Below are 13,151 nucleotides of genomic sequence, written 5' to 3'. Positions count from 1 at the left end.
AAAGTAAAGCATTTCAACTCAGGATTACACAAACACTAAATATGATAAAGTCGTAACAGGCTTTTACCGAAACTAGTAAACTAAAATAATATTTGGAACTAGAGTATGGATAATTGTAATCATACAATTAGTAATTATATACAGGTATATAATTACAATTAGACAATTATTAATAATAATTATATGCTTTATTATTATATAATACTTATAAATAATATCATATAATGCAGTTAGTAATTATATAAAATCATAATTATAACTGTTACCGACGGCTTCCTTTTCACGAGTGTCATCCTACTGAACTTTTTAAATATTAATTATGAAAAAAACTACCCAAAAAAAGTTTATCAAAGAAAACTAAAGAGCTATATTAAACTTAAAACTAGCAGTTATAAATTCCCATAGTAATTTATGCTCAAAACGACCAGGAATTATTATTCAAGAATAAATGAAACCCAAAAATGAACAGAAATTAAAATAAACCGTCGTAGAAAACATAGAGATAACAGGTTCTAATATAGATGAATAAGATAATCTAAAAACAAGTAAGATTAAACTGAATGTTCAAGTCAAACTTAGAGTCTTAAGCTCGTTACGACATTTGCGTCTGTGTATCTCAACACATAGACGCAAATGCTTTTGTTTTTCATAACATCGACGACAAGTAAAAACAATAAATTAAGCTAATCTACAAATAAAATCACAAATAATCAAGACGACTGGAAAGAAATAATGAAAACAAACTGGATATTCAGTATATAATGAAATTAATTCTTGAAATCTCAGCAATCCAAAATTTATTTCATTGTCGTTTCTATTTTTGTTTTTCAATGAAGTAAATATAGTAGAAGACGTTTATAATATATTTCATTTTCAACAAAGTTTTCCAAAAATCCTTTAAAACACGGTAAAAAGCCATATTGAAACACCTAGAACGAGCAGAAATAGGATTTATTTATTCGTTTATAGCAGTATTTATTATCTCTACAATGTGTTAAGGACAATTATTCGGTCAGAAAACAGAAAAATTTTCCTACTTTACTAGTTAAGACCGATAAGTACTTAGGTACTTCAACAAGGGCTTAACCCTACTCACCCATTCAATTACCACGGACAAACAGTACAACCCAAAACAAGGGCTCATAAAAATGCTGCATCGTAATTAGTAAATGTAAGCCATAAATTAAAAGTAAAACACTTCATATCTAATAAAATGTTCCCAGGTGATCATCTTCCTCCAGGAATCTTCAGAGGAATACTTACTCACCTTTATTGATTCTGACACATTAAATTCCTATCCTAGGCAAAGTGGCGCGCCTACCATAAGCTCTTTGTGGTATCCTTGCCGTAGGTGCATCTTTTGAAATACATCCATATTAATGGTATCATAAACAAAATATATGAAAAGTGAGATTTGCAATATCCTTGTTAGAATCCAGCTAGGTGGGTTGAAACCCTAGGTGAAACCCTTGGTGGGTTCTAAAATAAACTGCTTTACTGGTCTTTGGAACCGATTACAGTTTAAAAAGCCTGTTTTTTTTGTTATGATTATTCGTTTTAATTTCTGTTCGTTTTGGGTTTTTCATCGATAGTAATTTGTGTTTGTTTTAGGTTTGAATTATCACATGACTTGTATTTTTGTTCATCTTAGGTTGTACTGTGGTCTTTTACTTTCTTTGGAAAAACTTTTGCTTTGAAAACTATTTTTTAATTGACTTCTCTTTTTTTCAGGACATAGTTTTATCATAATAGGAATATTTGCAAGTTGCTTTTTTCTTGTTCTTTTTTTTTTATTTAAGAATTAAAATTGTTGATCATGGTTTAAATTTTAGACAAAATTCAATCAAACTTTTTGACCAGTAGTAATTTTCTACAATAAATTCTTGATAATAGTTTTGTTTAGTAGAATTTTGGTGCATGGGGAGGGGACTTGTTGCTCATATATGGGAGGAGATATTGTCCGGGTCTATCCATCACCCCTGGCTATACATGTGTCTCAATTTACCGTTTTATTGAAAGAATCTTTCGATGTTATCACCCCTGGCTATACATGTATCTCAATTTACCATTTTATTAAAAGAATCTTTATGTTATATTTTGTCGTAGCTTTTTGTTTTTTTTATGAATGCATGTCAAGGTCATATATTAAAAGTAGTTGTGTGCTGTTAGCCGAAAGAAGATAAATAAATGGGATGCCACGAATCTATACCACCAGATTTGTTTCCGTACTCTTTTGGTCTTTGATGAGGTTTCCTAGTTCTTCAAATTTTAATTGAGGTGTTTTTTTAATTGATATAAAATTGTAATTGACGGTGAAGCAATGATTTTTTTTACGATAAGCATCGATATAACCGATATCGATATAATCGATGTAACGGATATAATCGATATAACAATATTTATCTTCCAGAATTTATTCTCATCGTCAATGCAACACTGGTTCAGTCTACTTTCGGTAATTTCCACGCGAATTAAAAGAAAAAATGTTTGGCCCTTTTTGGGGGATTTCACGAATCGGCACTACCCATGTTTTTTCTAATTTTTTTAGAAGTTAAGCTTTTCATCTTAGGTTCCTATGGGTGAGTATACTTACCGATTAAGTTGCCAGCTGATCAAGGATAAAACTAATTTAGATCTATTTTTGGTGTCATGAATCAGTATAACAATATCGGTCCCATTGTTTTTGTGGTCATTGACATCTCTGTCTATATACCTGTAAGTCTAGGTTTCAAATTTTCTATTGTGACACGTGACAAGATCTAACATGTCTGTCACATGTTACATGTCAGAACAAAGTTTGTTTACCGAGCTTCAAGTGTAATTTGTTGATAGAACCAGTCCTCAAGTTTTTTTTGCTATCAAACAGTTCGTGGTAACGAACTGTAGTAAGGAGCGACCCGGCTCAATAGTAACCAAAACTCTAAAAAGTTGAATTTTGATATCAATAGCTACATCAAAAGAATCGCATTTAAATGCTGATTTTAAATATATAAGTTTCATCAAGTTTAGTCTTACCCATCAAAAGTTACGAGCCTGAGAAAATTTGCCTTATTTAGGAAAATAGGAGGAAACACCCCCTAAAAGTCGTAGGATCTTAGTGAAAATGACACCATCAGAATCAGCGTATCAGAGAACCCTACTGTAGAAGTTTCAAGCTCCTATCTACAAAAATGTGGAATTTTGTATTTTTTGCCAGAAGACAAATCACGGGTGCGTGTTTATTTGTTTGTTTTTTTGTTTTGTTTTGTTTTTTTTCCCAGGGGTCATCGTATTGACCAAGTGGTCCTAGAATGTCGCAAGAGGGCTCATTCTAACGGAAATGAAAAGTTCTAGTGCCCTTTTTTAAGTGACCAAAAAAATTGGAGGGCATCTAGGCCCCCTCCCACGCTCATTTTTTTCCCAAAGTCAACGGATCAAAATTTTGAGATAGCCATTTTGTTCAGCATAGTCGAAAACCATAATAACTATGTCTTTGGGGATGACTTACTCCCCCAGAATCCCTGGGGGAGGGGCTGCAAGTTACAAACTTTGACCAGTGTTTACATATAGTAATGGTTATTGGGAAGTGTACAGACGTTTTCAGGGGGATTTTATTTTGTTTGGGGGTGGGGCTGAGGAGAGGGGGCTATGTTGGAGGATCTTTCCTTGGAGGAATCTGTCATGGGGGAAGAAAAATTCAATGAAAAGGGCGCAGGATTCTCTAGCATTACTATAAGAAAACAATGAAAAATAAACATGAAAACGTTTTTTCAAATGAAAGGAAGAAGTAGCATTGAAACTTAAAACGAACAGAGATTATTACGCATATGAGGGGTTCTAAAAATACTTTAGCATAAAGAGCGAGGTATTTAGGAGGAGATAAATACCTCGTTCTTTATGCTAAAGTATTTTTAGTAATTTCAACTATTTATTCTACGGCCTTTCTGATTCAGGGGTCATTCTTAAAGAATTGGGACAAAACTTACGATTTAGTGTAAAGAACGAGGTATTAACGAGGGTACAAACCCCCTCATATACATAATAATAATTAAAGAATATAAAAGTTTGTTACGTAAGTTAATTCTAAAGTTACGTATATTTTTTGCTAATAAAAAAATTCGTTAAAATTAAAATTAATAGTTGCCTTTTTATGTAACCGAAAAATTGCATGGCAACTAGGCCTCCTTCCCCATCCCATATTTCTCAAAATCGTATGATCAAAACTAAGAGAAAGCCATTTAGCCAAAAAAGGAATTAATATGCAAATTTCGTTTGAATAGTTTACGTGTGGAGAGTCAAAATCAAACATGCATTAATTCAAAAACGTTCAGAAATTACATAAAAAAAAACTAGGTTTTTTTAACTGAAAGTAAGGAGCGACATTAAAACTTAAAACGAACAGAAATTACTCCGTATATGAAATGGATTGTTCCCTCCGCAATCCCTCGCTCTTTACGCTAAAGTTTGACTCTTTGCCACAATTCTGCTTTTTAAAACAATTAAAAGCTTTAGCGTAAAGAGCGAGGGATTGCGGAGGGAACAATCCATTTCATATACGGAGTAATTTCTGTTCGTTTTAAGTTTTAATGTCGCTCCTTACTTTCAGTTAAAAAAACCTAGTTTTTTTTATGTAATTTTCAATAAGGTCTACCCGGTCCTGTTTCCCTACTCTGTAAGTTACACACCTATCAGGGACAAAGAAAAAGATTGGTCCGTTCTCCTACTTCACGAATATGTACAGACTAAATTAGTTATAAATTAGGGTTTATATTGGGTTCTATCTAACCTAGAAACTGAATTCCATTTGCAAGCTTATTGGAGAGACAAAATTTAGGCTCCCACCCGCCCCCCTCAAATATAAGTCTTGGTTAGAAGGATGAAAAGGATCTAAACTAAGTAACTATGCTGAACGAAAGTATAAGGGTCTATTTTCGTGTGAAATTAATTGTTTCAATTTTTTGCGTGCATAAGGGTCCCACGGACCCAAGAACTTGCGGATATAAGTTTCAAGTTTTGAAGAAAAACTATCAGTCTTCTTTTGGACAAAATAATATCTAAGAGACAAAAAGGTTTTGACACTCTTATCTCTTTTCTTAAATATAATATATTCTTCTCAAGACTCAGACAATTTCTGCTTTATCCGCACAGCTGGTCCTGACATGTTGTAGATATGTCATTTTGATATCCCAGATGTATGATTTCTCTCGATTCTCCTCTGCCCCCTCCATCACCCTCCCCACAAGTTGTTGCTGAGGCAATGTAGTTACGCTATTTTGACAATAATATGGGTAGACATGGTTTCTGTCGGTCTAAATCGCTGCTTCACCAGGAAAAGATTCTAGTCCATAAGCCGGTCCTAACCCAAAAAATTCAAACAGGTGAAACATCAACATCTTTAGACTCTTCTCCTGTGTCCCCTTATCCAAGTCAAGAATCGTCGTCAACTTACTCCCCCTCCCCTTCCTGTCTCTAAACACTCCTCGAAAGTTTCAACTTGATCCTCAAAGTCCTTCCAGCATCATCTTGCTATTTATCAATGAGTAGATTATAAGTTTCAAAAAAGTTTAGTAGGTTTGAAGAATATCATTTTTACCCATGCCTCCTCTTCTAAATTTGAAACTTGTGTTCCGCTTGCCTGATCTTCCATGTCGTTTCGGGATATTGTGGATACCATATTTTTTTACTCTTGGTCCGTGATTCATAACGTTGGGCATAATCCCCACTGGTGGGGTATAAATGTATTTTGGTGGGCTATATATAATTTGTGTAAATTTTGAAAAAGTCTTATTAAATAAAAAAAAAATCGTGTGGATTACGTTACATTCATATGCATCTATTGAGCAAAAAAGATGCATGATAATATTGCAATGCCATCATATATCGTATAAGGCATCATATATTGCAATGACATCATATATAAGTGTATTCAGACAATATTTTTCATTAGTACAGTACAGGCCTAGAGGACGACCCGAAGAAAATGATATCAAGTTAATGGTCTCTTAAGCTTCCTTCCGGTGGACCCTTCCTTCCGTGAAACTTTGAATAGCAAAATCTAAATATCACGAGGGGCGGTGATGATTTTAGAAGTGTCTAGGCAAGGCATAGCCCAAAATCGGTTGAGAACCACTGCTCTAGGAACATATATTTTCTTTTGAATTAAACCACTGCTTCGACCTGCATATATTTTAGTTCCTGAGGGGCTTAACGTATCGAAACGATTAAGCAGATCTGAGACGAAATATGTTTTAATCTTTTCAGCCCCTCCCCCAGTTTAAGATTCGAGGCCCACATGCTCCTCCCCCTCCCCCCAAAAAACTCGATCTCCTAAACCGCTCCCAGGACATTGCTGATACATTGTTTTGATAACCTGTACATATTTTGATTTACCTCTCTACTTAACCGTGCATAGATTCAAAATCCTATAGTGACCGATACTGCTGAAACATTTAGGTTTGAGCAGATACAAAAATATGTAGCCATCATTCAACACAAAAAGGTTTAGCCCCTCTGACCCTCCTCCTTCCTTCTCCGAAACTTCCTACAAGTTTCAACTCAATCCCCCAAACTCCTCGGTAGATATAGGAGGTATAGCATTTGAATAATCTGGATACATGCAGTGGCTTCTAATTTACCTCAGCCCTCTCTCCCATGTCAACTTATACTTGCCTCCCCCCCTCTTCAATACTCAAGCCATTGCAGAAATATTGAAGATAATCTAAAAACTTGGGTGCATATAACGTCTTTTGACTTGTTAGGTACGCATTTCTTTTCCTGAGTATACTCTCAGGGAATCATGGCCAACCAAGACCGAACATAGCTGCCTTCTCGACTAGAACCTACCTATGAACATTAGCTAATTTACAAAAATTAAGGACTTTGTCCCTGGGGCTGTTGAGGTGATGTCCACCCGGATTTATTTTCATTAGACCTCGGTTCGGTTTTTAATAAAATAATCGTCTCAGAATTTTCATCCGGTATTATGGGGGCTACGTGGGCCCATAGTTCGACATGCTATATATTCTACGTGGTTCCAGTACTTCGACGTGCATATATTCTTGTCCCAGAGCGGCTTAACGTATCGAAAGGATTAAGCAGATCTGATACTTTTCAGCCCCTCCTCCGAATTTAAAATTCGAGGCCAATATACCCCCCCCCCCCCCCGAAAAAACTCGTTGAAAATTTTTTCTTGATCTCCTAAACCGCTCCCAAAATATTGCTGCTACACTGTTTTGATAACCTGGCAATATTTTGATTTACCTCTCTACTTAACCGTGAATAGATTCAAAATCCTTTAGTGATTGATACTGTAGAAACGTTTAGGTTTGAGCAGATATAAAAACATGTAGCCCTCATCCAACACAAAATTAAAAAAAAAAGTTTCAACTCAATTCCCCGAACTCTTCGTTAGATATTGTAGATATAGCATTCTAATAATCTGGACACAGGCGGTGGCTTTTAATTTAGCTCAATCCTCTCTCTCTTAAGTCATAATTCGACATGCACTTGCCCCCCCTCTTCAATACTCAAGCTGTTGTAGAAATATTGCAAATATTTAAAAAACTTGGGTGCATATAACATCTTTAGACTTGTTAGGTAAGCATATCGTTTCCTGATTATGCTCCCTGGGAATCATGGCCTACTAAAAAATCCCTGAGAGCCTCTAGCTGATCCAACAACCAAGACCGGACATAGCTGCTTTTTCGACCTGTGAACATTAGCTAATTTACAAAAAATAAGGGCTTTGTCCCTGGGGCTGTTAGGGTGATGTCCACCCCGGAGTTCTTTTCATTAGACCTCGGTTCGTTTCTTAATAAAATAATCGTCTCAGAATTTTCATCCGATAGTATGGGGGCTACGTGGGCCAGAGTAGCAGTAAAACGGCACAGAAAGGAGGCTGGCTACCTTCCTATCATTTTTGCCCCTCTAAAAAGGGCAATAGAGCCCCCAAATTCTAATTAAATGGTTCCGTCCGAAGTTTCTGCATCCATTCAAAGTGGCCAGTGGAAAAAATAGTACATTGAAGGCACATGGTTCTTCACGTAGGCAGTGCTACAGAGCTAACTTCTGTCCGCCTGTTTTTTAATTGTATTTCGTTGAAAGGTCTGAATATTTATAAGATAGATTTGGGTTTTGCCTTCATGATCCCAGTGCTAGAATGACTGACGTATGGAAAAAACCGGACGGTAACTTCTTGGATTTGTTTTCCTCAGATTAAGATACTGAAGCTGAACCCCCTACTTCGGGTTGATTTCATAAAGGCCATCAGACAGTTGCTGAATCGCTCTGCAACAGTGGCAGTTTTAGCAGGGGCAGAGAGGGCACTTGCCCCGGGCGCAGAAATTTTAGAGGCACGAATTTCCAAAAAAATAATTTAACGGGTATAATCATTTTGCAATTTTTGAAATTTTATTTTTATTAAAATAAAGTAGAGGGCGTAATTATCGGTAAGTATAAGCAAATTGAATCGAACATTCTTATTTTTCTCACATCTTCATCATTATACCTTGAAAACTAAAGAAAGTAACAATAAAAGTAAAATATAGCAATGATAAGAATCCCTTTCAGTTGTTCCATGAGTTCTAAGATAGGAAGAAAATAATCCAACACCGACACATTTCCTTAAAGAAAGATGGTGTTAGATGTGTTAGAATTAGCAATGCAATGCAGAGATGAAGGGGTTTTCACATAAGTAAGAGTTGCCTATTATAAATTATGTCATTAGCGATTGCAGTGTCGTTGGTCAATACTGAGAGGTCGTTTACCATAGATCGTAGATCTTCTAGAGCCGGGAATGGCGCGTAGGGCATCTACGAAACCTCACAAGACATCACGGAACTGAGCTGCAGCCCTGGCGTCCTTCCACTGTGGCTGAAGAAGTATCTCTCCTCTTCTCAGATCCTGTTCATACTGTTGTTGCAATGGTTGTCTTGGAGGACCTCTTTCGTGCCTTCCTTCAGGGTACCACTCATAAAATATTACATAGGAGTCGATTCTCTGGCATATGAAGGACGCAGCTAAGGTACGTCCATCTCTTACGTTTAAGAAGGTCAGTAACTAATGGTTGACCGGTTTACTGGCAAACTCTTGTATTTGTGCCCTTTTCCTGTCACGATATGTTCAGTATTCTTCGAAGGCATGTGTTTTCAAAGGCTAGGGTGCGTTTCTCCTCTTGGACATTTAGTATCCAGAATTCACTTGTATTGAGGAGAATGGACATTGCTATTTATGAGGCGAAGCTTCAAGTGCATAGAGTATTTTTTTACTGCGTCATATTGGTTTCTACTTATTAAAAGCTGATGTAGCTTGTCTAATCCTCCTCTTTATTTCATTGGCTATTTCACCATTATAATTATTCCAACTCTCGAGACTCTTAAATTCATTGACCTGTTCAGTTGCTCTATCTTTGTATTTCAGTTGCAGTGGAAAGTCAGATGTAGCCATGCTGTTTGTCTCACTGATATTCTGATATTACTGATATTCCGCTGATATTATTGATATTACTGATATTCTGATATGATATTACTGATACAGAGAATACTGATATCCACTGTAAACCCTACTTTTTGGATCTTTCCATCTCTAGTGTCGAGTAGCCGCTAAAGTCGCTGTTTCGCTTCTTCGAGAGGAACAACAACGTCAGCGAAGTCCCGGTCAGAGATTGGTCGGTTGCAAATCTTCACTCCAGAGTCTGAAGACTAGAATGTAGTCCATAATAATTATGAATAGGAATTGGGATAGGACACATCCCTGTTTGACACCATACTTTATCTTGAAGAACAAAAACATTCATAGATTAGTGTATAACCCCCCTTGAAGAGTTTTACCAATATGCCCCTGTTTCAATCTATTGAGAGTGTTTCGCTATTCCATGTGCCCAGTAGGAGAGCAGTCCAAGCAGTTATGGTGGCTCGAAGGGATGTCTTCGGGACATCTGCCGTAATCCCATGTATTGCAGATGAACGTCCTTTTTTCAACTTTCTCACAACTGTCGTTACTTTTTTGGTGCAGGGGGGTGGACAGTACTTATATGAATTAATAAGAAAGGTCAGGTCGACTATGGGCCAGGAGTGACTGAAGGATTTATGGTTAAAGACCGTAGAACTTAAAGAACTAGAAACAATCAGTTGGGACGAGGTAATTAATGATTTTGCAGAGGCTAAGTAATAAAAGCCAAATGTAAATACGAGTCAATGGAAAAATTTGGTAATAAACAAAAATTTTGGTGTGAAAATTTTGGGAGACAGAAAAGAGGGCGCTAATCTAGATTTTGGCTCGGGCGCGACAGAGGCCAGAACTGCCACGGCTCTGCCATTGTAGGTACAATAAAATTGCTTTGTAAGAGAAATATCTCAAATAGCTCTTTAATATGAGCTTAGTAAACAAACACAAGACAAATTTTCTATTTTATAGGAATGTTGCGGTAACGGTACGTGTAAAATGGACTGGTTTGTTCCGATACAGAGCGATCCATCTCTAACGACCCCCCCCCCTAAAAAGATGGAAAGGTTTCGAGAATAGTTCGAACTATAATCGGATCATGTTCCGCGCAATCGACTTTTTTTTAATTTTTGGTTGTCGACATATATTTTTTGTTTGTCAATCGGCATTCATTTTTTGCAGGTTGAATTAGACCTTGAAGCTACAAGAGACCAAGTTGAAGATGCTCAAATCCAACTTGAAGCCTTCAGCATACAGGTAAAACTATTCAAAGAAGAAAAAGAAGATTTAGAGTTCACGTTAACCGAGAAGTGTAAACTAGTGGAAGAACTTACCGAAAAAATACACAAGAAGGAAAAAGAAGTGCAGACAATGAAAAAAGAAAAAGATCTGGTGGAGCAAATATATAAAGATTCAGAAGCACAAATAATGAAAACTGTTAGAAAATTAGAGGAAACGGTGGAAGTGAAAAATGCGGAAATTGCGGCTGTTACGAAAAGGTTTGAAAGCGAAAAGCGAAATCATGCCATTGAAATTGAAAGACAGCAGAAAGAAATTGAAGATTTGAAGAAAAAGCTGCATTGTTCTAATGAAGAAATGATTGAATGGATTGAGTATGAAAATATGCAAGAGAATAAAGTAAAGAATTTACAAGAAAAATACGAGACAATTAAATCTGACTTCGAAAATATTCAAAACCAAAATGAAAGTCTCAAAACGGAAATGAAAACTATAACATCAGCGTTAGAAAGCAAGTCGTTGGATTTAGAGAAACAAAATAGGGCTGCTGAGTCACTCTGGACTTTCTTTGACAAGGTTCAAGATGATCAAGTTTTAGTAAGAGACTTCGTCGGATATGAAAAAATTACTGCTTTCAGAGAAAAGCTTGAACAATATAAGGGCAATTTGGAGAGGCAATTAAACGAAAGCAACAACTCTAAAGAAGATTTGCTTCAGAAATTAGATAATGCCGAAGAGAATTATAACCTGGCGAATGAAAAGAATATAGAATACAAAAATCTGCTTAGAGAAAGCAAGGAAGACAATGAAAAATTACAAGAAAGTATGTTTAAGCTAATAAGCGAACATGATGAAATTAAATCAAAACTTAATGATAGATCATTGGAATGGGAAAAAGCAATTCAGCTTGCAAATGAGAAGGGTGCAGAATACGAAAGTAGGCTTGAAAAAAGTAAAGAAGAAAATAAAAATTTGCATGAGAACATTTCGAAGCTTCAGAGCGAAAATAATGATATCAAATCACAGTTGAATCTCAGATCCCTGGAATTGAAGAAAGCGTATGACTTAGCAACGGAAATGAATTTAAAATATGAAAGTAATGTGAAAGGAAGCTGTGAAGAAAATAAGAAATTGAATGAAAATATCTGTAAGCTTTCAGATGAAAATGCGGAAATTAAATCAAGGCTGGAAGAGAAATCTTTGGAGCTAATGAGGGTGGAAAGATTGTCTCAAGAATCGGTGAAAAAATGGATGACTGATCTAAGAAAAAGAGAAGAAGAGATAAAACAGCTTAAAGTAAGCTTTCTTTCGTTTATAATCAAATCAATTTCTCCTGATCTTTCTTGTTTATCTTTTCTTTGTGTCTAAAATTTATGCTTTAATTTTTTCTCTTTTGCTGTCTTTCTACTTTTTGTGTTTAATTCATCTGCTACTTCACTGCATTTTCTTTTTGTTTTCTGTTTGTTTTTATGGATATTGCTTCTTTTTTATGTTAACAAAGAGATAAAAAACAAAAAACAAAACAACAGTGGTTTGTACTTTTGTCAACCATATTGAAACTGTTTTTACCTTTAAATGGAGATAAAAAAAAAAATTTTAGCCAAAGTTTTGTCTTTTTAGTTTAACTAACTTATAAAAAAATAAAACACTTATTATATCAAATAAAAGCTCTACCAGCTTATTAGTGTTTTGCGTTTACAGTCTTTTGGTCAATTGGGATTAATTTCCTTTTATTTATCTATTTATATTTATTTGCATCTCCTTTGTCTTGATTTCTCTGTTGTTTTTTTTTTTTTTCATAAATGTTTACCTTTTAGACATCATTGGAGAACCAATATGTATTCGTTTTCAATTTATACTACTACTACTACTTGTAGCAATTTGTTTCAGCGTTAAAGCGCCTATAGCCCACACAGCTGAACACGCTCCTCTTCCACCTTGACATGTTCTAAGCTTCACTCCTATGAAGGGCGTGTAACCTTCCATTGAGTCCAAATTTACTATTCGTTACCTACGTATGAATAGTAAATTCATACGAGTTGCATATCCGTTACAATTTGTACAATTATTTATTCCTTTCTTATGACCTCTTTCTATCCATTTGGGAACGAATTGATAAAATTAAACAGTACATGGGTAAACCCAGCGTCACCCTTGGTTGGGGCACAGTTTTATTTTGTGTAGTTTTACTTGCAATTTTAGGAATCTGTAAAGCAAAAAAAAGTATTAGCCATGGATCTATTTGGGAGAAATAAAATTCATATCCAATTATAATAAAATTTAACGTTATATAATTTAAAAATATAGAATTTATAAAATATAAAACTTGAACGTAATAAAATATAAAATTTAAACGTTATAAAAATTTATATCCAACTCTCCCTCTCCCCCAAATCGTAGATTCCCGCTAGGGCATATTAGGTGTTTATGATATTACTTGTATCGATGCTAATAGTTGTCAGAAATGTGTCACAAGACCATGTGCTTATGAG

General features: G+C 35.4%; 1 protein-coding gene across 2 annotated transcripts in view; it reads left to right on the top strand.

Annotated features, from left to right (window-relative positions):
- LOC136040658 (hyaluronan mediated motility receptor-like) overlaps positions 1–13,151 on the top strand; it is a 92,948-nt gene that overhangs the window by 49,095 nt on the left and 30,702 nt on the right. For both annotated transcript variants that reach the window (XM_065724941.1, XM_065724942.1), the window contains one exon: positions 10,603–11,955. In XM_065724941.1, coding sequence (XP_065581013.1) covers positions 10,603–11,955 — 1,353 coding nt within the window. The remainder of the gene's footprint in view (positions 1–10,602; positions 11,956–13,151) is intronic.

This window comes from Artemia franciscana, chromosome 21, assembly GCF_032884065.1.
Source record: "Artemia franciscana chromosome 21, ASM3288406v1, whole genome shotgun sequence".
Classification (NCBI taxonomy): domain Eukaryota; kingdom Metazoa; phylum Arthropoda; class Branchiopoda; order Anostraca; family Artemiidae; genus Artemia; species Artemia franciscana.
This window is presented reverse-complemented; position numbering and strand designations above follow the sequence as displayed.